The following is a 26,696-nucleotide window of genomic DNA, read 5'->3' as shown; positions in this document are numbered from 1 at the left end:
CAGTGTTTGGAGATCCCTATCCCTGAGCTTAGACGAACGGTCATCTGGGTCAGAGCCTGGGGCCTTCATGTAAGTCGCCTCTCCCAGCTGTATTCCCACTTCCAACACTAGTATTTTGGCCTACCTCTACCATCTCTTCCCTACACTATGGGAAATTTGTCCTTGCAGCCCTGTTTTGTAGGCCTCCAAGAAAGTCAGCTCTTAGGCCACTGACCTCTTGTTTGTCTGAAAGTAGCTACAGGTTTCCTCCTGAATCGGTTTCCAAGTGGCACAATCAGTTAATTGCCAAGGATCGAGGTGCCAGCATGACTGCCTGGGTACCACAGTTCAGTAAGAAGTGGGGAGTTTCCTGAAACGCCCCTCAATTAAAAAGCCATGTTGAGATGTCTGTGACATTGGGGTGTAGGCACGAGGAAATCTAATTACGCCAGTGAGGGTTCCATGTTGAAAGACTAGGAATACTACTGGACCCCCAGGTGCCTTGTCTGCCATATGTTTAATCCTGGGGCATCCAAAAAATTACAATGACTTAAATCATCCCAGAGTGGCCCTACGGTGTGAAGTACTGTATCCGTAGGTTCCCTCCAACAATTTGTAAGGGATCTTAGCCACTCCCTCATCTTTTACAGATCGTCCTCCTGAAGGCCCTGGGGGAGATGCCAAGATGCAACCACTAACAGTCTCCATTCCGCCTACTCTTTACAGCAACCCAGTATCCCAGGAGTCCACCCATGTTTTAACCACCAGGAAGGATAAGGACCTATGGTCACATACCCCCATCCCTCAAGATTCTGTGGAGTAGCCCACATGAACAAAGGTTTTGAATCGGCCCCTCCCAATGAACCCACAGTTGTTGCCTGCCAGATGCATTTCCTGGTGAAGTATAAGGGAGTGCCAGGCAAGGTTTGAGCACCACCCATTTCAAATTATTGCCAAGACCATTGACATTCCAAGATCTTGAGAGACCCGCTCTCTTGGTGTGTGTGCTGAGGTTATTGAGGGTTGTCTCAGGACCCTCTAACGGGCTACCTCCTCTCCCTGTCCATTGATCCTTCCATTCCTCCGAAACCCCCACACTGAATCCCTCCCAACCCCACCCACCCTCCCTATCACCTCATACTGCGAATTCACTTCTATCCACCATCCCTATGTCTTGAGATGTCTGTGTCCCCCTTCCCACCACGTTCATCATGCTAAATGAACCTGTCAAAAATATGGTCCCATAAGTGCTGGACCACGCTGCTGTATTGTAAGGCAGCCCAGGGGTGTGCCAGTCCAGGCTGAATCTACTCCTCTGTGCCTGGGTCAACCCCATTAAGTCAAGCCTGACCTCCACCGTCTTTATGGGATCTCATCTTCAGTCTTAAGGGTGAACACTGGGTTGGCAAACCCCTCTGGTTCCTCTCCAGAGGCGGGTGTGCTTTCATCTTAATGTTCAGCGTCTCTGTCCAGTGCCGCCCAATGATTCTGCAAGCTGAGAGGGCCACAGTTTTGCAGTTCTGCCACCACTTTGTCTCTGCGCCTCCACCCGAGAGGGAGTCAACTTGGGGCGTGGCCGGTACCAGGTTTACTGCGTGCCGTTGAGTGATATGGTACATATCCCATGACTCAGGCATTGAGTGGCTCCACCACTCCAACCAATCCCACACTTCTGATGCTGTTGCCAAGAAGTGGGCCTCCAAGTCAAAAAGTAAGATGTGTGTGATATTGAGGTGGCGCTGGTGTTGCTTCACTGTCATGAATGTTTCATGTTGGCATTACACGGTGGAGGTTTAATCCAGTTAGATATTAACTGGGCTCCCCTTAATGTTCCAGGACCCAGTAACACAATGGGTGCACAATGTAGAATAATGCCCCTATCCTTAAAAGTTCAACAGACAGGCGACTATAGGTCTGGGGTGCTGTAGGAAAGTAGCCTCTGCTTGTCAGTGTGTTTGACTACTAACTAGGACCCCAGTGACTGTGCTCTGCCCTCTAAATTTGGTTACTGGTAACTTTGTATCCCCACAATTGGCATACTGGTCCCCCCATATAAGTCCTTAGTATATGGTACCCAGGGCATAGGGGATCCTTATGGGCTGCATCAGTTATTCTGCCACCCATTAAGGAGCCAATGCAAAGGGTTCTGCAGCCATTGCAGCTTGTGTGAAGTGGGTGCATGCACCAGTTCTCACTACAGGTCACTACAGCAGGTCACTATAAGTCACCCCTTTTGTAGGCCCTCTCAGCCCAGAGGACAGGGTGTAGGTACCTGTGTGAGGGCAGCACCCCTGCACTAGTAGAGGTGCCCCCACAAACGCTAGATCAATTTTCCTGAACTCTGTGAGTGCGGCAATGCCACTTATCGTACATGCATAATGGTAACTCCGAACCTGGCCATGTTTGGAATCATACCCCAATACTGTTGCAAATATTGGAAGTATGATTCAATGCACTCGGTGGGCTCCTTAGAGGACTCCCAGCATTGCTACCATCTGTCTTACAGGGTTTTCCGGGCAGCTCAGCTGCCGCCACTCCTCAGACAGGTTTCTGTCGTCCTGCTGCTTGATCTGATCAAGCCCAGGAAGGCAGAACAAAGGATTTCCTTTGGGAGCGGGAGGTAACAACTCCTCCCTTTGGAAATAGTTGTGACTGGCTTGGGAGGGGTAGCCTCCCCAAGCCACTGGTTTGCTTTGAAGGGCACATTTGGTGCCCTCCGTGCATAAACCAGTCCCTTCTCTGGCGCAAAACTGGACAATGGAAAGGGGAGTGACCACTCCCTTGCCCATCACCACCCCAGGGGTGGTGCCCAGAGCTCCTCCAGTGCATCCCTGGGTTCTGACATCTTGTTTCCCAGGTTGGCAGGGAACTCTGGAAGCATCTGAGTGGCCAGACCAGGCAGGTGATGTTAGAGTCTCCTTCTGATAGGTGCTTACCTGGCTAGGTGACCAATCACCCTTTCAGGGCTATTTAGTGTCTCCCTCTTGGGTGGCTCCTCAGATTCGGCTTGCAAGATTCCAGCAGGACTCCTCTGCAACCTCTGCTTCGACTTCTGGCCTCCAGAACTTCGCCCGACAAGCTGCATCCAAGAAGAAAGGCTTCTTCAGCAACATTGTTTCTAAGTCTCCTGCCAGCTTTGCAACATTTCCGAGGCCGTGCATCCTCCGAAGACTGCAACTCATATCAGTGGGCACTTTCTCCCGCTCCGCTACTCGGGGTCAAAAGGCTATTCTGGCCCACCAAAAATCTTCTCCACCAGGCTGTTAACCAGCTGCTGCCGTATGGCAGGGCTCACCATCTTGAACTGGTCTAGGCCGTCCCGATCGCTGTTTTTACTGGTCAAACTCCCAACCCTAAAACCGGGCTGCGGCAACAAGGTCAGTACACTTTATGGTGATGCATGATGTCTCCAGTGATTCATTTGGCATTCGGTGCCACTCAGAGTTGGACAGATTGATATGCCGGCATAAGGAGCCTCACTAAGGTGCAGCGTCATGGAGCCAGGTAATCTGGCATTTTCCCTCCCCTTTGTAAAAATCAAGGCATTTGTAAAGAGCATGTTCTCATTGGCTAGCCTCACACTTCAGTCATTCAGCATCAGCCGCTGGCTGGGTAGATACACTCATGTAATATGGGAAATGGTCACATAGATCTTACCAGCAGTTTCAGAGCCAACTTGGCAGAGAGAATTCAAGATGGTCAGGATACTGCCAAATGTCATAAGGTTGAGTTTTTTTTTTTTTTTTCTTCTGGTTCAGTGAGGACCTGACTTGGCAGTTCAGGCACGACTGTTCCCATGAGGAGCAGGGTAAAGACGGATTGCCATAAGGCTGAGTCGAAGCTGAGGTGGCATGGTGAGCAGAAGAATGATGGTTTGGGATGCTATACAGAGTGATTGCTAGTGGTTAGACAAATTGCAAGCATTCCTCCTATCACCTTTTGAGTGTTTGAGATGCAGTCGGGCCTGGACAGAACAAACTTACTAGGCAGAGCTGTCTGAACTAGCTTGGTGCTCCTGCCCCACACATGGATAAGATTCACAGGCTTTTTGGGTGACATCCAGGCGTCGCTCATTTATATGCCCTCTAACCGGTAGTACCATTTTTGACGAGAAAGCAGACTCCGGCCTTGAGCACCCAAAAGTAAATCAAACGACTGAGTGCTGCCTTGGTTTCTGAACAGCCTTGAGGCATTATGCCCACCAATTTTGCCCCTTTCGAGTAATCACTTGGAGTTTCACTTACAAGTAGTTTAGAGGCCCAGCACCCCGGTCCTTTTGGCGTAGGGGTCTTGGATCCAGACAACATCCAGCCCGCAGAGACTGTGAAACTCCCAGTCTCCAGCCCCTCCAGCAGGAGCCTCCTTGCCATTATAGTTTGCCCCTAATGGTATTAAACAACCCTGTGGAGGGCAGAATCAATCTTTTGTCCATGTGTGGCAAGTTGTAACATCATTTTAAAACTTCCTATTGAAGGATAAATTTGATACGCTGGCTAAGATTTGCGTCCAGAAGGCTGGATTGAAGTGTGGGAGCAGAACTCTAGTATTTTACTGCACCCCAGTCGTTTGATCACCCCACAATTTACCACAGCTGGCTTGGCTCCAGCACCCTTTATCTGGCAATAAGTCACCATCCTTTGACATCAGGCCCAGAAAATCAGTTTTGCAGAGTAATTAAATAGTGACTGGGAGCACTCAATAACTGAGTTTTATTACAAAATCTCAAAATAGGCATTATAGACAAATGGAAAAAAATATGCTATGGAGACTTGGATACAAAGTACATTATCAGAAATCTTAGTGAGCAGCAAAAGCATAACACTGACAGCGTCTCTAGAGCGAAAGGAAAAGTCTTTTGACTCACCCCCAAAACCAGGGATTTTTCTGCTCATTTTTTGCATAAGTAATTTTTAAAAAGTGCAAATTCAGTATGGCATGCATAGTGATAACACATCGGAAATGTCACAATCCTGATAGTCACATAAATATTCATAACTAAACTAAGCCAATAAGCACTCTTCTAAACCTTGAAAGCAAATCTTTTTAATTGCTTTGTTAATTCATTTGTTACGACTAGGTGTGACATGAAGGGCATTTTTGGACCTTTGGTCCTGCAGGACTTTTAGATCTGAGTCATTCCACATACCCACCACAGGTAGAGTTATAGCTTTGTTTTCTATTGTAAAGGTGAGAAATCTGCTGTTGAAAGTATGCATAAGAAGAACAATGTTTGACAACACTCTTTCTAGTTGACACTCCAGTTAACCACAGATTCCTCACTGCCTTTCTTCCTTCTTTTGTGGAATGGACTCTTTTCCATCGAAAAAGGTCCAAAATTAGAGATCTGCACACCGGTACGAACAGTTTGTTTTTTTAGCTCTGTGTCTGAGGGTGCTGTTAGTGTCCAGGAAGAAACTGACACCAACAGGCATGAATGGTACCTTTGTGGCTCAAGTCAGTTATAGGGTGGAGTTGGTCGATGGTAGGCTGCACCAGGCCACCTACCGGCATGCAGGAGCTGTGCTGTTTAATTTTCTGGATCCAGGACGGTGTATGGGGATATTATAAAGGTGATCAATCTGAAGTTAGATTATCCACCACACATTGTTCATCACTTCTTGGTGTATCTTTATTCCCAAGTAGCATGTCCTCTTCCCACTCTTTGTTGCAAACAAATATCTGAAACAGATCCTCATCAGGTGTGCCTGTGGTGCCTGAGGTCAAGCTAGGACTTCAAGGCCTGCAGAGACTGTGCATCCATGAACCTGAAGGCCAACGGGAAATGCAAGGTGAAACTCTATTTCACAAATCATAAAATGCCTCCTCTAGAGGATCGTTCCAAGTCTTGCCCTGCCTCCACACTTCACTCTTGTTCCCATTCCCGGAACTGCTCCAGAGGTTAGTCTTCATTGCCACTCCCAAGTCCTCAGGTAAGCATAAAAAACACAAGAAGTTGAAGTGGGGAATTCACTCCCTCGTAATACTCTCATTCTCCTGAACAGATGCAGAGGTGGTGCCACTCCTATTGATTTCGCTTTTGAAGTCGGCCGACTTCTGAGCCAAGTCTACAGATGGTTCTGGCACAAACAAAGTTTTCAGGCCTTCAGCCACACCAGGTTAGATCATGCTCTGTGCCGACTCCCTCTGGTATCCCTTCGGGCCCCAAGGAGTCCAGATGCCTTCCATCTGGAGTACCCCATCTTACCTCCACCAACCACTTAGACCTCCGCTTCCATAACCAAGGCCTGCCCTAACACCTCCTTCGGTCCTTCTTCCAAGGCTGTCAAAATCTAAGGTCTGGGTGCCAGAGGTGCCCCTCTTATGCTCGGAAAACTACCTCCGGGAAGGATGCGATTGATAGCCAATGGCCTACCAGGCTCCCACCTGCCCAGTGACCTCTTCCTGTGAAGTGTGGTAACTGGCGGTCCAATTCTACCCACTACCAAGATGGCGAGACACCTCTCTTGGTGAACAGACAGCCCTAGCTCACCCCTGGGGTGTGACTACCTCAGGGCTACATGCCCCTGGGGAAACCAGTTTGGCAACTGATCTCCCCTCTCTCCCTCATGTGCCAGTCAACCTCCACAATGGGGCAGCATATTCCCCACAGTTCTACACACCTGACTTTCAAAGGCAGCTTCACTTTTGAACCTTTCCTTTTGGGGCAAACATCCAGTATCTTCCTTCAGGAGAGAGGTGACGCCTCCCTGGCCTGCAATCCCTTATTGTTCTTCTTTGTGAGTTGTTTGCATTCTGCCTGCCTGTGGAGGTGTGCTATCTCATGGAGAAGGCTCCAAGTGTGCCCAGGAAGGCACAGAAGTTTAAAAGCAAACAAAGCGACAGCTTTGCTAAAGCTGCACACTATACCAGGTTGCATTAATTTTGACTTGAGATGCAAGTCGGGCTTCGGGTACCAAGTTGGTTGATACCTTGGAGTGCCCACTTGCACTGTTTCCGGAGTTAGCACAAGTGAACGGCCTCCGTTAACCCTGTATTCACCAATTAGGCGACCAAGTCTTTTCACAGTAAAAACTGTTGTTTGTCATGTTTTACTGTCAGGACAGGCAAAATACATGTCCTGCCTCTGTCATATAATGCACCCTGCGTTTAAGGCTCTGCTCACCTGCTAGAGGGGTGAATTACTCACACATGTCCAGGGAAAATTGTGGTTTTGCAATTGTTTCCAATGGTAAAGTCGGGCTAGCAGTGCATGACTTCTCTACCAGTCTATAATGGCAGCCTGAGAGACGTGTTTTACTTTGGGGAACTCTAGGGTTGCATAATCAGTGCTGCAGCCTTGGGGTATCCCTCTAAGTTACATACCATGGGTACCATGGTAGGGACTTGTAGGTAAGTGGGCCCAACATCTAGGGAACTTGTCTGACCATGTTCAGGTCTTATAGGAGACTGCAAAGAATGGTGGTTGCTGGACCACTATTGGGCCTGCAGCAGACCTCTCTCCCTTCCCCATCCAGAGCAGACAGTGCTGACTATTGTCTCTCTCCTGGGCTGGTGTGGCCGCCTGGGAGAAGTGGAGATCAGAGGCCTGTGGTCTCCGGTAGCTTTTTGGGCGGAACTGTCGCCACATGGTACTGTAACAAATGAGGTGAGGTTGGCCATGGTCCTATACAAGGAGGCCTTGACCCTCTGTAAGTGGTTGTATACCCAAGAAACTATCCTGTTGGTGAATCAACTGGCAGAATCTTTAAATGCCAGGGCCGACAAGCTCAGTGGTTTTCACCTAGCTAGTCACGAGTGCAGTAACACCTTGAGGTGGCACAAGGTCTCAACTGAAATTTTTGAGAACCTTGGCCAGATCTGTTAACCACCGCAAAGAACAGCCTTCTGCATGTTCGAGTTTCCAAGTAGTCTCTCTCTCTCTCTCTCAGATACTGTATGCCTTTCTGACAATACCTCGCCTACCTAAAATTTACAAGAAGATCAGGACTGACCGGACTGAAATCATCCTGGTGACTCCATATTGGGCACAGAGTATGGTATCTGGAAATCCTGGGCTTAAGCATTGGTCCTCAGGTCAGGCTGCCCCTCTGGGAGGACCTGCTGTTGCAGAAACAGGGCAAGGTTCTGCACCCGAGCTTTTGCAGTCCTCCATCTTTGTGCTTGGAGATAACGCAGCAACAGCTGAACACCTTCCTCCAGAGATGGTTGATGTCTTGGCAGCCAGGTGTCCCTCAGTAAAAACTGTATACGCCTGTATTGGGAAACATTTGTGGTTTGAAGCTGCACATGCCAGATTGATTCCCTCCATATCAAATTATCTGAAATTTTAATTTGTTTTGTCTCTTGTTCAGCAAAGATTTCTGTGAGCACGGTTAAAGTTTATCTTTAAGCTCTTTAGGCCTTGTTACGATTGTCAGATCAGGACACCTTGTTTAATCACCAGTTATGATGTGATATTTGAAAGGGCTTCAACATAGGGCTTTTCCTTTTGTAGTGCCCCAGTGGGACCTTAATCTGGTCCTTACTTGATGTGCACTCTGTTCGAACTGCTTCACATTTGCTCCTTGTGGCTCCTTACTATCAAGAAGACTGCTTTTCATCATCATTACCTTGGCACAGCATGTCGGTGAGCCTCTCCAGTATTGAATCTTTCATAGATTAACATGCTTGAATCATTCCCTGTTGTCGAAATGGGAGTTCCACAGTACCATCATAAAGCAGTATGTATCATTATCATAGGCTATAATGGCAACGAACGATCACTTTAATAGCCTATGTCCTTTTAAAAAATAAAAAAAAAACTGACCCAAACTTCAGGTAATCAGGTACTATCACCCAGTAGAACACTAAGTCCCTCAGATTTTCTACTACACATCATGTGATGGTAGTTTCCTTGTGTTCTGCTAAGTTTATTCAGCTGTTACTTGTTTTTGATCATCCAAGATATTTCCTGTTTCATTTCTCTGACCTGGGCACTAATATGTCCGAGCAGGAGAAAAAAGGAATGGTTACACCCTGAAGACTTTAGGCGTGTATCTACTGCCTTCGTCCTGCCCACAAGGTAATGGACTACAAAATGTCTAACATATTCCTTTAAAACTCTCACATCTGAGAGATGAGGCTATTCTTGAGGCTACAAAAACTTAATTCTGTCAGTTCTGATTAGGAAGACAGTGAACATTCCATCACCTCACAGGAGAGGTCAAAGGGACTTTTGAAAAGGAGCATTTAAATGGCCCAGAGGTAGAAACCACTATTGAGAAGTTAAAGAAAGACTCTGAAACAGCTAAAGCCACATAGGCCACAATTTAGGGGTGGTTTCAAAACATCATCCACTGAGCCCTCCACCTCACAAAAAAAACAAGCAACACATTTTTATAACAGGGGTTCCTTCAGAGGATCTTATAGAGGCTCAAATTATAAAGGGAGAGGTGAAGCGTCCCCCTCTAATACAAAACAGTGATGTTTTACAGATTCCCACAGCACATACATCTCCAGTGGAAGTAGGATTACACATTTTTCATCACCAATGGTCCAATATCACCACAGACCAGTGGGTTCTATCACTTATCCAACATGGTTATTGTCTAGAACTCATTTTCACCCCACCAAATATGCCTCCTCGTTTTCACAACATCTCACATGACCATCTAATTCTCTTAAGAGGTGCAGTCTCTTCTTCTCAAAGGGGCTATAGAACAGTTCCCCTATCTCAACAAGGGTTAGGAGTATAATCGCTATACTTGCTTATACCAAAGAAAGACTGATCCTTAAGACCAGTTCTCTATCTTGGACCTCTCAACCTATACATACCTTCAGAGCATTTCCATATGATCACTCTGCAAGATGTTATTTCCCTATTACAGCAAGGAGATTTAATGACAGCATTAGATCTCAAAGATGCTTAGTTCAATTTTCCATACATACAGCACACTGCAAATATCTATGATTGCCATTGCGAGAAAGCATTATCAATTCCAAGTTCTACTTTCAGGGTAACAACCGCTTCCAGGGTATTCACAAAAAGCTTAACTGTAGTAGCTGTTTCTCTCAGAAGGCAACACATTCACATTTTCCCATTCTTGGATTACTGAGTCATAAAAGCCATTACCATCTAAAAATGCCAGCAGCAAACACAGTACACAGTAAATGCTCTACACACTTTGAGATTCACAATAAGCTACCTCAAATCTCATCTTCAACCCTAACAAATACCACCCTTATCTGGGAGCAATTCTCAATACTCATTCAGGATTGCATATCGAAACCCAGCAAGAACTTTGGCTTCTCAATATCTCCTGTCTCAATTACAGGGGAATCATACTTACACAGTGAAACTAGTGATGCAACTAATAGGGATGATGGCTTTATGCATTGCCATTGTTCTTCATGCAAGACTACACCTGCATCCACTACAGCAGAGTGTTTCGTCAGTGGTCTCAGTCACAGGGTCATTTTCAGGACCTAGTGAAAATGTTTTGTATATTACTGTCAACTTAGTCATTGATCCTCTCAAAGTGTCAGTACTAGACATTGTTTGTTATTTACTACATGTACAAAGGGCAAATTTAGCATACTCCTCTATTAGGTTTCAGTTAGCAGCTTTAGCTGCTTACCTCCAAAACAGACAACATATTTATTTGTTCAGAATTCCTTGTATTGAGGTATTTATGGAATGACTTAAGAGTTATTCCACCCAAGGTTCCTCCAGCTCCGATATGGAACCTGAACGTTGTCTGCCCTAGAGCCCTGGACATTTGATAACCCATGCATTCATGTTCTTTGCAATGTCTTTCATGGAAAGTTGCCTTTTTGGCATCTATAACTTCATTAAGACGTGTAAGTGAAATACAAGTGTTCGCTTTAGAGCATGCATGAGTTTGGCCTGCTTGAGAATCTTTGTTCACATCTAGGGTGCTGCTGCACACCTGTCCTCTGTGTGCATGTTTCTTCAGTCTACACAGCACCAGCACTCTGCGGTGACTGCTTACCTTCCACTGAATGCACGACATTCAGCGGGCTTTGCACACCACCCTCTACATGAATGATCAATACAGAGTGGTAAGCAGTGCCTCCAGCCTTGCTTCCTAACAATTACTGATGTCCCTCCCAAATTAATGAAGTTTACTATAGCTACAAAATAATTTGCAAATCTGACAACATCCCTCCCACTCCGTGTGATAGACTGAAACTGTTGCCAGGACTGTTTCCTTCAAAGTTGTGGCTACTGTTAATGGCTCATGGTGTGTCCTTTTTTAGACAAGCCTTAAGAAAGTTGGATATCATTTATGTAATATAGTACAACAAAGTGAACTTTTCACTTGTTTATTTTATTCCTTTTATGACTTGAGAACTAGATGAAGGTCAAATATATATTGGTATTGAAACATTTGAATCTCAATATGCTGTTCTCTTCTGCATCGTAGGATCCTCACTGTTGGTCAAAAACGCAGAATATTCCCATGCATCTGCTGGTATGCCAGAACACTTTATCTTCAGATCTTGAGAAAATAACATTTTTAGTAGGAGGTAGTACCTCAGTTCTCAACTTGTAAAGTTACCTCCAAAAGGATTGACAGGCGTGCTTTCTCGACTGATATTTTATGTCTTAAAAGTTGTTTAAACAATGTAAAGAGAGCACTTTGCAGCACCTGACTACAAGGCAACCATACATTTAAATTGAAACAGTTCTTTAGAGTACTTGCAAGTACAGCAAATGAAGCAAAAAAAACTTCTCAGGTGAAGAGTTTACTGAGTATAAAAGAATACACTGTTAATTTAAGGAGCCAGACTCGTCCCTTCCCAGCATGCACTGTACTGGCAGTTTGTCTTACAGGCTCAGTTGTGTTTCCAGGTCATTCTGTAAGGATCCCAGGAATACTCTCTGGGTTACTTTACCCAGTTAATTCTTAAACTTTTCAGTTTGAAATTACATTTTCTTGCCTCATTCAATATATTTGAGGTCCCCTTACATTTTGCAGCATTTTACAACCAAGTTTAATTTTTTTTTTTTGCTTCAGAATGCTTTCACTATTCGTGAAGTGTCCTGCATGTGGGGGGGCTCTTTAAACCCACTCTCAGTACAGTGTGTTTGCCTGCCTGCCTCACTCTATTAAGTATTGTGAATTTTGCCAAAAATGTTCTAGAAGAGCCCCGAAAGATCGAGAGGACATCTGCTTGAGAAGAAAGCTGGATAACCTACACCAGGAGGAAGAGAAGAAAAAACAAAGGACAAACTGGTTCCTTCTCTGACAAAAAAAAATCTTACTATGAGGACATCCATAGAGGAAGATCAAGTGAGAGAACTCAAAAAGCACCATGATCATCATTATCACCATTCAGGTCATTCTCACCATTCTAGACACCGGTCTGCATCAAACCAATCACCTGCACTGATGTGCTCGCTGTTGATTAGCATGATGACAGTGCCGCCTCGGACACGGCAGGTACCATTCTTCACCTTCGACATCAACAACCGCTCCAGCACCACAAAGGACAACATTGACATTGTTGACACTGTGCTCGACCCACCACCGTTTGAAGTCAAGAAGGTCTGGGTCCAGGATGTCTGTTAGGATCGCCATCGAGTCACATGACGTCAAGAAGATCGACATCGAGACAATCCGATAGATCTAATGTTTACATTTCTTACTCTCTGGAGTCTGATAATGACAAAGGAACTAGACCAATCTTGGTAATTCCTCAAAATTATCTAGTTCAGGAACACCTTCCTCCGCTTGACTTACCACCAAGACCTATCCCACCTATCAGTAGAATACCTCGTCCGGTAGCACCAGAGGCAAGTACTATACCAACAGTGTCTCCATCCATAATTTACTACTCAGACATTCAAAACCCAAGAGTTGAAAAAGGACATCTTCCCAGTCTCCGTCACCATCTAGATCGATACCTCTGATTCTTACTCCACCTGCACTCCTACTTCTCCAGCAGGACAACCTCAAGAACGTCACCAATAGATGATATTTTGACCTTTCAGGATGTTTTGGTTAGAGGTGCTAACAAACTGAACTTTCAGTCACAGACACCAAGCTTCGGTCTCTGTTATTATAAAAACTCTGCAACCAAGAGCTTTGCCCAGATCTACCTTACCCTTGGTTCCAGGGTTTGCGGAGCTTGTGGGAAAACAATTCCTTTCTTCAGTTACAGCTAAAGCAGCAACTCCTAGGCTCTATAAGAAATACAGAGCAGCAGAACAGGACCCTGTATATATAAGACAGGACCCTAAACCTGATTCTGTTAATGTTTCTGCATTTAGGAAGAACTGTCCTTCGGCTTCAGAAACTTTAGTTCCTCCTGAAAGGGAACACAAAAGATTAGATGTATTGGGGAGCAAAATGTGTAACTTTTCAGCAGTTATTTTTGAAAACTCAGACATCTGCTTTTTTTTTTTAGCCTGATATGACCGGGCCTTATGGAAGTTGTTGGCTGCCTTTGCCAGCAATCTACTAAAAGACAGAATGCAGACTTTTATGAAAATTGATCAGGAGGGCCTAACTGTTAATCTGTTCATCAATACAGCTATAGATGAGGCAGATTTGGCAGTTACTCAATACTGCAATGGAATATGTCTGAATACACTTTCTTGGCTCAGGCTCACCTCATTTCAACCAAACGCCCAATCTTCCTTTCACCGGTGCTGTTCATTTTGGTCCTCACAAGGAGTAGGAAATGGAAAGAATGAAAAAAGAAAGCAGAGACCCTAAAAGCAGTGGGCTTGGAGGGAAAGAAGAGATTTTACTGTCCCCTTTACTATTCTAGGGATTTCAAAGTACAGTCAGGGCGGAGGGTTCAATTTTCTCAATGGCCTTCCCAATCGCAATATCATTGTCGCCAACAACATCCACAGCAGCAGTTCCAGTCTAGGATTAGACAAAGCAGAGGGCAACAGCAACATCAAACACACTGGCAATTTTCCAAGACAAGACTGACCACAAAACAGTGAGGATCACAAACTCTCTTTACTGTATACTACTCCGGTAGGATGACGTGTCTCGTAATTTATCAGAACTGAAGGTAATGACCACAGATAAATAGGTACTACAAATCTTCCAAGGCGGATACTCTATCCAGTTTAAACATCTCCCCCCTTCCCCCCCCCCACACACACACACACACAAAAAGGCGATTCAATCCTTACTTCATAAATGTGCCACAGAATGAGTTGCTTTTTTGCAAAGAGGAAAAGGTATCTATTCCAGATATGTTTTGGTATCCAAGAAAGCCAAACAATTTGAATTCAGGCCTATACTCCTAAGGCACGCAAAGAAATTTGTAAAAAGGCAAAAGTTCAGAACATTACCCCTACATCAAACCTATCCAGAATTGGTAAAAGACTGGATGTTTTCTGTGGTTCTCAGAAATGCATATTTTCACATACCCATTGCAAAAAAGCAGAGTTATAGTAGGGCAATTTCATTACCAGTACAAAGTTCTCCAATTTGGCCTCAAGTCTGCACTCAGGACATTTTCAAAGTACATGTCAGTAGTAGCAGCTCACCTCCAGAGTCTCAAGATGTACTTTTATCCTTATCTAGGTGATTGGCTGATAAAGGCACAATCTCATTGTTGAGCACAGCTGGATTTCAACATGGCAACCAATCTCTTGAAAAAGACTAGGCTTACATATCAACCACAAAAAGTCAATCTCTTTGCCTTGCCAACTTCTTGAATATCTAGGAGCCACCTTTGTCACAACCAAAGGAGAAGTGTATTATTCAAAGGCACAGTGTCTACCTTTTTTCGGAATTGTTCCCTGTTACTTCAAATGTCTCATCGAACAGTCCTCCTGGGGTCTATGGCGTCTTGAATTTCCCTAGTACTGAATGCACACCTCAAAATGAGACCACTACATCACTGCCTAGAGGACCAGTGGTTTCAATGGAAGGATGATGGGGAAGACACTTTCCCTTACAACACATGGCCCAAGAGAGACAGTTTACTAAAAAGAATACATTTCTTCCAAGATCTTCCAAATCAAACAGTAGTCACAGATGTCTTTAATAGGGTGGGCAGTGCATTTGCAAATTCTCAAGATGATACAAGGCAGTGGTTGCTGAGGGAACAACTGTATCACATAAACATTCTGGAAATGAAAGCGGTCCAGCTGTCTCTTGGTCCTAAAAGCATTTGCACCATCTTTACTACAAACATAATTTTAATCCAGACAGACATTTAGATGACAATGCACTGTCTAATCCAGAAAGAGGGAACCAGATCAAGGATCCTATCTGAACAAGCCCAGACAATATGGCATTGGTTACTGGCGAGAAAGCTTTTGATCCAAGCAATTCACTTAACAACAGTTCAAATCAGCAGGCAGACCTGTTAAGCAGGTATTTCATAGAAAAAACATGAATAGGAAGTAGACAGTACAGGTTTGTTGGACATTTTTCAAGACTGGGGTTTCCACAACATAGATGTATTGGCCAGAAGAGAAAAACTCAGAATGCCCAAACTCAGCATTGAGAATATGGGCACCAAATTAGTTTGGAAATGCCCTTTTGATCAACTGGTTGAAACGTTTTCTCTGTGCCTTTCCCCCGATTCGCCCAATTTCAGCAGTAATTCTCAGGCTCAAAGAATTGTATGCCCTAATGATTCTGATAGCACCAGAAAGGCCCATACAGTGGTGGTATCCTGAACGTCTTCACCTTTCTGTCAAGCCCCACAAGAGGTTGCCTTGCAAACACAACCTTCTTTCGAGGATACAAGGGGAGATTTTCCATCCCAACGTATAATCATTGGATTTGGGAGCGTTGCTCCTGAAATCATCCCACGTGATCACCTAAATCTTACTCCAGACTGTATGACTATTGTTAAGGAGGCTAAACAACCAAGCACAAGGGCATCTTATGCTTTTGAATGGAAAAGATTAGTCATCTGGTGCCTTCAAAACAACAATGATCCAGTTAAACACCAAGACAATATTATCTTGCCTCATTTGCTTCATCTGGCTCGCTCCAAACTGCAGTTCAATTCTATAAAAATGCATTTAGTTGCCACTGCAGTGAATAGGAGAGGGCTGAATCAGATTTCTTTTCACTTCACCAGTGTTTAAAGACTTCCTTCAAGGACTGAAAAAGAAGTTAGTTTCCTCCTATCAGACAGCCTGCTCCTTCCTGGGAACTAAATTTAGTGTTATCTAGATTAATGGCTTCTCCTTTTGAACCCATATTCCAGGCCTCATTGTAGCATCTACCTTGGAAGGTAGCTTTTCTTGTAGCGATTACATTTGCACAAAGAGTTGGCTAATTGCAAGGTCTCTCTTCTGTAGAATCGTTTACTATTTTTCACTGGACTAGAGTAGTTTTGAGAACACACTTTCCTTTTTTTATTTTTTTTTAACCAAAAGGTGTCTGTGATATTTACATTAATCAATTTTGCTATCAACGTTTTTCAATAATCCCTTTTCACCAGCAGAAAGAACTCTGCACTCTTTAGATGTGCATCAGGTATTAAAACTTTATTTGGATAGAACTAAAGAAACCCGCAAAACAAATCAGTTGTTCATAAATTATGGTCCCCTGAGAACTGGCATGGCTTCACCAAAAGAAACCATAGCCAGATGGATTGTTTCTTGCATATCTTGTTGCTGTCAGTTGGCAAACAAACCGCTTCTAGGAAAACCTAGAGCCCATTTTACATGTGGTAAGACTACTTCTGTTGCCTTGATTAGAGGTGTTCCGGTTGCAGAGATTTGCGTAGCAGCCACACAGAAATTGGTTCACATTTTTACTAAACTACTGTTTAGATGAGGACTCGAGCAGATTCCTTGCAAGAACACCCAGCTCTGAGAAATCAGTTTAATTAGAGCAATCCAGTATTGCCTCACACCTGTTTTTTTACTTCCAAGATCAATGTTAGCTTTCATGTTGCATTGTATTGACAACCGCGAGCTAGGGATATGCTTGCTATTCTATTCTGTGTTTGACTGTCTGTGAGGATCCTACGATGCAAAAGGAAAATTTACTTTGTTGTATTCTTAGTTCTACATTCTTAGTTATCCTCACTGAAGTCATTTAACAACCCTCCCTCCATTACATTTGATATGCATGTTTCCTTTTTCTACACATTGTACTGCCATCCAAAAAGAACTGAGACTGTGAGGCAAACTGCCAGTACAGCATATGCTGGGAAGATTAGCCTCTGGTTCCTCAACGTAAGTGTATTTTTTTTTTTCTTACACTTGTGCTTCATTTCTGGCTGTACAGGTACTCTGAAGAACGGTTTCTATATACATTCATGGTTGCCTTGTAGTCAGGTGGTGCAATATGCTTTTTAAATTGCTTAAATAAATTCAAAGACATAAAATATCAGTCAAAAGAGCAGGCCTGCCATTCCTTTTGGAGTTAGCACTCCAAATTGAGAACTGAGGTATTACCTCCTACTAAAATTTTTTTTTTTTTTGAAGATTAGAAGTGTGTTCCGGGATCCCAGCAGATGCATGGGAATATTGTGTGTATGACTTCAGTGAGGATACCTACGAGGCAGAACTAGGAACACAAGTAACGTTTCCTTTTTTGACATCCCAACAGCATGAACCAGGCATAATTTGGCACTGCCTGTTTGATTAGTCGATGGCAGACTGTTCTTTGCTTTTGCACTAGTTCCTCTGATTTGATCAACGCTGATTAAAGTGAGACATTTGAAAGCCAGGATGACCTTGACTTGGCTAGAGTCTTACAGTGCTGTCCAATGCTATGACGACACTGATCGTCATATGTCTGAAAGGCCTCATAAGAAGTTGTATCTACTATTGAGTCTACACAGCTAGATTTTGTCATCATATCCTACCTACCATTAACGAACTTGTAGCATAGCTCCTAAATACATTCATTGAAACCAGTACACCCAAAAGACTGCATGCACATTATGAAAGACGCAAAACACTCTTCCATCAGACCAGATCTCAAATGCAGAAGGTTTCTAAACCAATGTGTATGCAGAACTGCAATGACCCATCATGTGCCAGGAAAAGGTGCTTTTACATATGTATTATGTCTGACATAATTGGGCCTGTAGTTCATTCATCAAGGAACACCTTGCAGCCATTCATGCTTTCGGGGGAAAAAAAAGTCCTTCACAGTAATCCTGTATCACTGCTCTTGTGCTAAAAATGTTCTTGGAGGGTATTAAATGATTTTTCTCCTGTTAGAAACTTATCTCGTCCATAGGTGCTTAATGTATTTCTGTCAAATGTAATAAGCCATGTATTCAAGCACGTAGATCAACAAGCTTCTCTACAAAACTTGTCCTAGAAATATACTTTTGTACATGCTGCCCTTTCCATTTGTACAGTCAGGGAAATTCTGGTGGCTCAGTGGACTTATGCGTCCACTGTAAGGGCCTGTGTTATGACTTCATGGGCACAGGTTCAAATCCCAGCAGGTCTACTCAGCCTTACATCCTTCTGAGGTCGATAATAGAGTACCATTGAGTTGAGTATCAAACATCTTTTATTCAGCACCAAGATACTATTTTGGGTGAACGTGTCCTTTACAAATACACTTCGTATTTCCAACATCCTTGAACAGTGTCCATTCCTAAAACAAATACCATGAGAACTCGCCTGCTTCCCTCCCTAAAGCAGATTCCAGTTGTATTGTTATTGTATTTTTCAAATCCTGCCTCTCCTTCTGAAAGATCCGTACCCACTTTAAGATGTCAGTAGAGTACTTTTCACTTGATAAAACAAAGCATTATAAAATCGAAATAACACATTGTAAATTAAAGAGCCATTTGGACTATGGTGTCCACTTCTACATTGTTAATTTCCAGATGGATTGTTGCACATAACTATTTTATCAAAGAGCAGACCTAAATTTGCATGGTCAATCAAAACCTCACTCTAAGGAGTGGTTTAGCAGCTACTGATGCTTGACAACCACTGCTTTTTAATTACAAAACATTCAAAAAAATGTAAATTGCTAACAATTTAAAAGCAGTTACGTGGAGACCTGATCGTACACTCACCGGAAACAACTGCTTGGATTCTGATTAAAAGCCCTCCCACCGTTATTTCAGGAAATGGGATTACTTTGTTTGACCATTATTGAAAGTCCCAGGAAAGAGAAGGAAATGTTACTTATGATAATCAATGTCCGTCATGGGAATCTTCTGTAAAATGATAATGATAGTGTTCCAAGATCCCACACAGGACTGAGCACTACTCAAGGCTTTGACGTCAGTGAAGATTCTCCCAAGGAAGAGCTAGGATGGCAAATGCATAATTGTACCTTTTATGGTTGCTCTTGTATTTCCTTCTCAATCTGCTGTGTTTAAAGTAGAAGTATTTATTATTGTGTACATGTGTTAAATGTCCTCATCCTAAAAAATATATATATTGGATGAAACTGCTGCAACAGCTTTGCGATTCGTAACATTGCTTTGTGCGGGATAATGTGTGATGAGTCCAATACAGGTCCTTCAAAAATGGTGTCGGACTAATCTCTTTCCTTACCAACTAAATCAGTATGTTTGTTTTCCCTCTTATTTGATCAAGGGTTGGCTATACCACGTTTAGTTACTGGGTATTGTGATTGGATATTTTTAAACAAACTAGAATAAAATGCTACCAGTAATGGTTTATAAAGCACAGTAACAGTTATAGTGAGCTTGTGAAAAAGAATTTGAAAGCTGATATTCACCTTCTGAATTTCATTCATTTTTAGATTGATACCTGTGTTGGTGAATGGCATGAAGTATTCCGAAATAGACATAATTTTGCTAAAGGTGAGATTCCTTTTTTAGTTTGTTTACTTTCCATAATGCACGCTGTGGAGTGTGATTTTATTCTTTCTTCATAGTATCGAATCCTTAGCTGTTTTCACAATGGAGTTATATTATTGCTACAATTTTAATTGCACTCATAACTTTATTTTTATTGTATTATCTTCATTGTCAGACTGCTGGTGTACAAGGGCAACCAGAACATTACTGAATGCTCTAGAGGGTAAATGCTCGCTACACAAGTTATACATTCCAAGCTGACGGCAGATGAAGAACAGTTATCTTAATGATGCCGCCATCTAAAAGTTTTATTTATGCATATTGGTTTATATAGCACAAATTTATGCTACTAAGCAACAGAATACTTTGTCGGGTTTAAATAACATTGTTCCATTACATTGGTGGAATGGTAGATGGAATGAGAGTAGGTTGGGTAGGAGATGGGAAGACATTGTGGTGGTTTGTTAGAATAAAGTTGGGGAGCAAGCAAAACAGTGCTTTAATTTACTTGACTGTTAAGTCATGCTTTGAGGTGTTGGGTGAGCTCTTGAGGTGTTGGATGAATGTTGTCTGTTTGACTTTGACAGGGATTGCATTCCACACCCTTGATCCTTAACAGCATAAAACCCCCCAAGTCTGGTGATTCTGTTGCTATGGGTTTTGTGGAGATCTCACAATGATGTAGCAGGTTTTGCAGTGGATGTAGGAAGTTTTGAAGTGGTCTGGAGTGTGTCAGCAGAGATCTGATCATAGGTACCTTTCTGTCGTACTTTGTGATGTGGTGCAATATGAATATTCTTCAAGTAGTATTGGATGGGCTAGTAGGATAACAAGTAGCTAAGGGTTCCTTTTGTCTAGGTCAGATAAAGTGGATGCAGTTTGTTGCGTGGATCACATTGCAGACTCCTTTAAGTGGCATACAGGTCACATAGTGTCAGTTTAGAGAACACTGCAGACACACTGCATAATTTATTATTCCCCTTATAGGTTTCTTTCTGACTATAGTTTGCATCTAAGAGAATGAAATAAGAGTAAGCATCCCTCATGGCAATTGCAGCTGTTTAGGTCAAGCCTACTAGACGGTGAGTGGCATACTGTTGCTCAACACAGTGTGGCTTACTAAGAACCCTCCCCCATTCCCCTGCCCTACGTCTTTGGGGAGCGTTAAGTCTGGCAACAGGAGGAAGCTGGCCCCTCCGGGATATACCTACTTCCATCAAGTTCAGAATCCAGTTCGCCAGCTAATGCCAATGGTGAGGAGAATCCAGACCCGAAGATTCAAAGTGTGAGTAAGCCCACCCATTTGCAACCACCTGCCACATTCTCTGGCAGGGCACTGCTCCACTTGAGGTGAGGTCTTGAGCCCAGAGACTCAACAGCACTCTGCTGGTCCTTTACTGACTTTGGGTTATGATCGGTACCAACAGAAGGCCTTGGAGCCAAAACTCTAGCACACCAGTTCTTTCTCCGGCCATAAACTTCCAGCATAAAACTCTTCCATCTTCAGATTCAACAGGCTCCTCCACCCTGGTGCTGAAAGTCCCACCAGCTGTGCCAAAGCTGGTGGCTGGTCTACATCCTCCGATGCTGAAAACATCTTCAACTCGGAAAACGCACTTGTCCAAAAAATAAAATAAAATCCAGTTAATGCCAAAGACAGTCAATAGCAAGCTTCGAGGACCTTTAGCAACCCATTATTCAGGAGAAGCTAGATGATAGGCAGAAGCGACTCTTCATATACCCACAGATGAGAATAATTTCCCTCAGGCACCTGCTGCAGCCACAGGACACTTTGCTGCAGAAGCTGTCCATTGAGGACTTGATAGCCCAAGAAACTAGACTTCTCCAAGCCACAAGCGACAAAGACATAGAACATACCTGCTCATACTTCGCCACCCTAGCTGCCACCGCCAAGTGTGTTTTCTCCTCTCAGTTAACCTCTTCGCTGCCAGGCCTTTTCCCCCTCCTGTGCCAGGCCTTTTTTTTGGCTATTTGGGGCAGTTCGCGCTTAGGCCCTCATAACTTTTTGTCCACATAAGCTAGCCAAGCCAAATTTGCGTCCTTTTTTTCCCCAACATCCTAGGGATTCTATAGGTACCCAGACTTTGTGGGTTCCCTTGAAGGAGACCAAGAAATTAGCCAAAATACAGCAAAAATTTAGTTTAAAAAAAATAAAAAAATGCGAAAAAAGGGCTGCAGAAAAAGGCTTGTGGTTTTCCCCCTGAAAATGGCATCAACAAAGGGTTTGCGGTGCTAAAACCACCATCTTCCCAGCTTTCAGGAACAGGCAGACTTGAATCAGAAAACCCAATTTTTCAACACAATTTCGGCATTTTACTGGGACATACCCCATTTTTACTATTTTTTGCGCTTTCAGCCTCCTTCCAGTCAGTGACAGAAATGGGCATGAAACCAATGCTGAATCCCAGAAACCTAAACATTTCTGAAAAGTAGACACAATTCCGAATTCAGCAAGGGGTCATTTGTGTAGATCCTACAAGGGTTTCCTACAGAAAATAACAACTGAAAAAGAAAAATATTGAAATTGAGGTGAAAATAAATACATTTTTCTCTACGTTTTACTCTAACTTTTTCCTGCAATGTCAGATTTTCGAAAGCAAATATACAGTTACGTCTGCTGGACTCCTCTGGTTGCGGGGATAGATATAGGGCTTGTAGGTTCACCAAGAACCCTAGGTACCCAGAGCCAATAAATGAGCTGCACCCTGCTGTGCGTTTTCATTCTATACTGGGTATACAGCAATTCATTTGCTGAAATATAAAGAGTGAAAAATAGCTATCAAGAAAACCTTTGTATTTCCAAAATGGGCACAAGATAAGGTGTTGAGGAGCAGTGGTTATTTGCACATCTGAGTTCCGGGGTGACCATACTAGCATGTGAATTACAGGGCATTTCTCAAATAGATGTCTTTTTTACACACACTCTTATATTTGGAAGGAAAATTTTTAGAGAAAGACAAGGGGCAATAATACTTGTTTTGCTAATCTATGTTCCCCCAAGTCTCCCAATAAAAATGATACCTCACTTGTGTGGGTAGGCCTAGCGCCCGCGACAGGAAACGCCCCAAAATGCAACGTGGACACATCACATTTTTTTAAAGAAAACAGAGGTGTTTTTTGCAAAGTGCCTACCTGTAGATTTTGGCCTCTAGCTCAGCCGGCACCTAGGGAAACCTACCAAACCTGTGCATTTTTGAAAACTAGGAACCTAGGGGAATCCAAGAAGGGGTCACTTGTGGGGCTCTGACCAGGTTCTGTTACCCACAATCCTTTGCAAACCTCAAACTTTGGCTAAAAAAACACATTTTCCTCAAATTTTGGTGACAGAAAGTTCTGGAATCAGAGAGGAGCCACAACTGTCCTTCCACCCAGTGTTCCCCCAAGTCTCCAGATAAAAATGATACCTCACTTGTGTGGGTAGGCCTAACGCCCGCGACAGGAAATGCCCCAGAACGCAACGTGGACACATCACATTTTTTGAAAGAAAACAGAGGTGTTTTTTGCAAAGTGCCTACCTGTGGATTTTGGCCTCTAGCTCAGCCGGCCCCAGGGGCGGCAGAAATGGCCTAAAATAAACTTGTGCCCCCAACCACCCCCCACCCCGGGAGTGACCCTTGCCTACGGGGTCGCTCCCCCTGTGTGACATTGGTGCCAAAAATAAAATCCCTGGTGCCTAGTTGTTTCTGCCCCCTTGGGGGCAGATTGACCTAAAATCAGCCAATCTTCCCCCAGATGGTCTAAATACAATTTGCACCCCAGGGGAGCGACCCTTGCCTAATGGGTCACTCCCGATCTCTAAAAAAAAAAAAAAAAAAAAAAATAATTGCCCTGGCGCCTAATGGTTTCTGCCTCCCCTGAGGGCAGATCGGCCTAATAATAAACATAGACCATGAGCGGTTCCTCACTAGGGTGCTTGAGCCCCCCCCCCCCAAACACACACACCCATTCCAATCCTGGCGCTGCTTTGAGCAGGGTAGGCTGGGAGCCTGTGCCTGCAATGATGGAGAGCAGAGCAGATGGAGTGGCGCAGGAAAAAGGTAGGTTTTCTTTTTTTGTGCTAAGGCATGAGAAGTCTACACCCTTTATTTTCTTATTCCCAAGTAGGACAGACCTCAAAGGCCAATTCTCTATACCTGGCCCCTGCTTGCATTCCTTCAGAGTGCCTCCATCTTGTCACTCTGCTCGATATCATCCCTCTTCTTTAGCAAGGCAACCTTGAGAGCTCTCATTTTACAGGACTCCTGCTTTCATTTACCAATTCACCCCACGCATTTCTGCTTTCTGCGATGTGTGCTCAGTGGTCAGCAGTATCAGTGTAAAGTGTTGACATTCAGGGTCATAAGTGCCCCAGAATATTCACAACTGCCTCAGAACAGTTATGAGCCTTCTAGTAAGGATGGTCTCATGCTTACCCATTGGTCCATATGCTTGCCTACACATCTGCACTCTCCAGCACTTCCTCTCACAAGTGGAGGGTCACTGGAAGGATTTAGTGTTGATACGGGCCATGATCCTTTGCTCTCTGCAGTGGTTGAAGAGCAACAACCTGTTGCAGAGCTGGTTCTTCATTGACCTGCTTCCAGAGGTGACAGTCCCCATGGACACATTCCTCTCGAATGGGGAGTGCATTTTCAGGATCTGATGGTCCAGGGCTTGTGGTCTCTGCAGCAGCGGGCCTACAGATCAATTAACTTAAGCTCCTGGTCATCCATCCAAACATTCTAACAGCAGATTGAACACAAATTAGCCCTCATAAAAATGGACAAGATGACTGCAATGTATTATCTTAAAAAATAAAGCAGCACTCACTCACCCAAACTATCAGCGCTACTGCAGAGCATTTGGCCATTCATCATTGGAAACACCTCCTGATGGAGTACTTTCTGGGAGCAGACAATGATTTTGTAGACCTGTTCAGCAGGGTGCCTCAAGTCCATGAGTGGGAGTTTCACCCACAAGTTCCTACTCCCGTACTGCTAAAGGGGGATTGGTGTACCTGAGGTAGATTAGTTTGCTACCCCCCAAATGCCAAAAGGTTTGCCTGCAGGTTTCCACTCTTAGTCCATGGGCAGTGCACTTTGGATGAGCTGGTCAGGGATATTTGCCTCTGCTTTGTTGCGTCTCCCACTTTTTCAGTATGTGGTTTCGAAGCTTCGGCAAACCTTTCACTTTCCTCCTGGTGGCTTCCTCGTAGGCCACACAAATGTGATTCTCCGCCCTGCTAGGAATATCAGCGGTTCCCACCCTTCTCACACAGAACCACAGCAAAATCCGGCACTGTAATCCCAAGCAGCTCAGTAAAGCAAAATGGCTTGTCATGTCCTTGAATTTGGCTACTTCAACCCCCCTCAAGAGTGCATGTCGATCCTCAAAGAACCATGCAAACCCACCATCTGGGCCTGCTTTGCAGCCAAATGGAAAAGGTGTGTCCACTACTGCATTCCTGAGCATATAAACGTGCTTAAACCTCCAGTCCAAGAAATCATCTGTTACTTTCTCCACTTAAAAATATTGGGCCTTGGCTTTACATCCATATGCCTGCAGCTGGCTACTATAGCTGCCTACATGCATAACAGGAAACACACCTCTTTGTTCAGAAAACCTGTAATCAAGGCCTTCATGGAGGGTCTCAAATGTAATATACCTCTCAGAGTAAGTATATGTTCTCAATGGTAAGGGGGTTGATTTTGCTGCAAGGTGGGTATACGGGTGGGACGTTAATTCAAAACATTGGGTTGTTGAAGTGGGGGGGAGGCGGATGGGTGTTTGGTTTCTATATTTTGGTGTCTCCTCAAGATCACCTGCTATGCGCCTCTCTGCAGGCTACATTGCTCTCCCTGCACGTTTGGGCATAGAAATGTGTTTCAACACTATTTTAAACATATAAGATAGTCCTGGGCTTTGGCAGCTCGATCTCCATGACAACTGCATTCTACTTGGTAGACTGGTCTATCCAGGGAATGAATGGCTGACACGAGTTGCAACAGGTCTTTGCATTTCTTAAGCGGCACAAGGTAGCCATGGGGCTCGTCCAAGAACTGCACCTCACTGAGCACACAAAATCAAAACTGAAAGCAGGCTGGGTTGGGGAACTGCATACGGCTACTTGCTCGTCCTATTCTGGTGGGGAGAGGGGCATGGTGGTGGTTTTCTGGAAGGGATCATGTCAAATATCTACATCAAATTTATCGGTCACCGTTCCAGCTACATAGAATCAGCATGGATTAGGCTGATTTTCTATGTTTGGCGTGGCAGTGTCCAAGGGAGGCCCGCTTTGGTTGAATGCATTTAATTACATAAAGGGCATTTATAGCGGATATATTTCTAGGGTCCCCAAGGTGGCCCTTCTCTGCTTTGTTTTTGCCATTCTGTGGTGGGGTCTGCAAATTAGTGGGGCTGTTTTTGCTGGCTAAAACAAAAAAGTAGTGATGCACTGTGGCAGGGGGTTTTCACACAATGCTGATATTGGCTGAAAGAGGCTTTCTTTTTGTCGGGAACGGCTGGAAACTTACTAGTCTCTAATGCTGACTGGAGAGGGAGCGACCTAAACCAGTTAAACAGAGCTGTACCTGTCTGGGTATGCATTGTTGTCCCATGGCTCCTGCACCATTATGAGACTGCATTATGTGCTGTCACCGCATATGCACCATTACTCCCTTCCTACCCCCCAGAGGTACTACTCACAAAGAAAACAGCTTTCAAATACTATCATGCCTGGAGACAGCAATGCAACCAAACCCTGTGATATAATCTTCCATGTTCTTCTGACCCAATTGACCAACTGCCTGTACTTACCCGGCACGGTCACTGCATAGAAATATGGAGAGGGTCATTGTATTGCATAAGCCTGTAATACAGGGGACCCACTCTGTTTTGTGTATCTTTACTGTATTGTTATGTCTGTAATAAAAACAATAAGTACCCTCAACCCAGTAAAAAACCTTAATTGCATCCAGCCAGACTCATAGGCCCTTCTTTTGAACCTT

General features: G+C 44.0%; 1 protein-coding gene across 1 annotated transcript in view; it reads left to right on the top strand.

Moving 5' to 3' along the window:
* TNPO1 (transportin 1) overlaps window positions 1-26,696 on the top strand; it is a 1,170,250-nt gene that overhangs the window by 569,830 nt on the left and 573,724 nt on the right. Inside the window, exon 9 of the mRNA XM_069224095.1 lies at window positions 19,632-19,692. Coding sequence (XP_069080196.1) covers window positions 19,632-19,692 — 61 coding nt within the window. The remainder of the gene's footprint in view (window positions 1-19,631; window positions 19,693-26,696) is intronic.

This window comes from Pleurodeles waltl, chromosome 1_1 (genome assembly GCF_031143425.1).
Source record: "Pleurodeles waltl isolate 20211129_DDA chromosome 1_1, aPleWal1.hap1.20221129, whole genome shotgun sequence".
Lineage (NCBI taxonomy): Eukaryota > Metazoa > Chordata > Amphibia > Caudata > Salamandridae > Pleurodeles > Pleurodeles waltl.
Note: the sequence above shows the minus strand (reverse complement) of the source record. Positions and strands in the feature narration are given on the sequence as shown.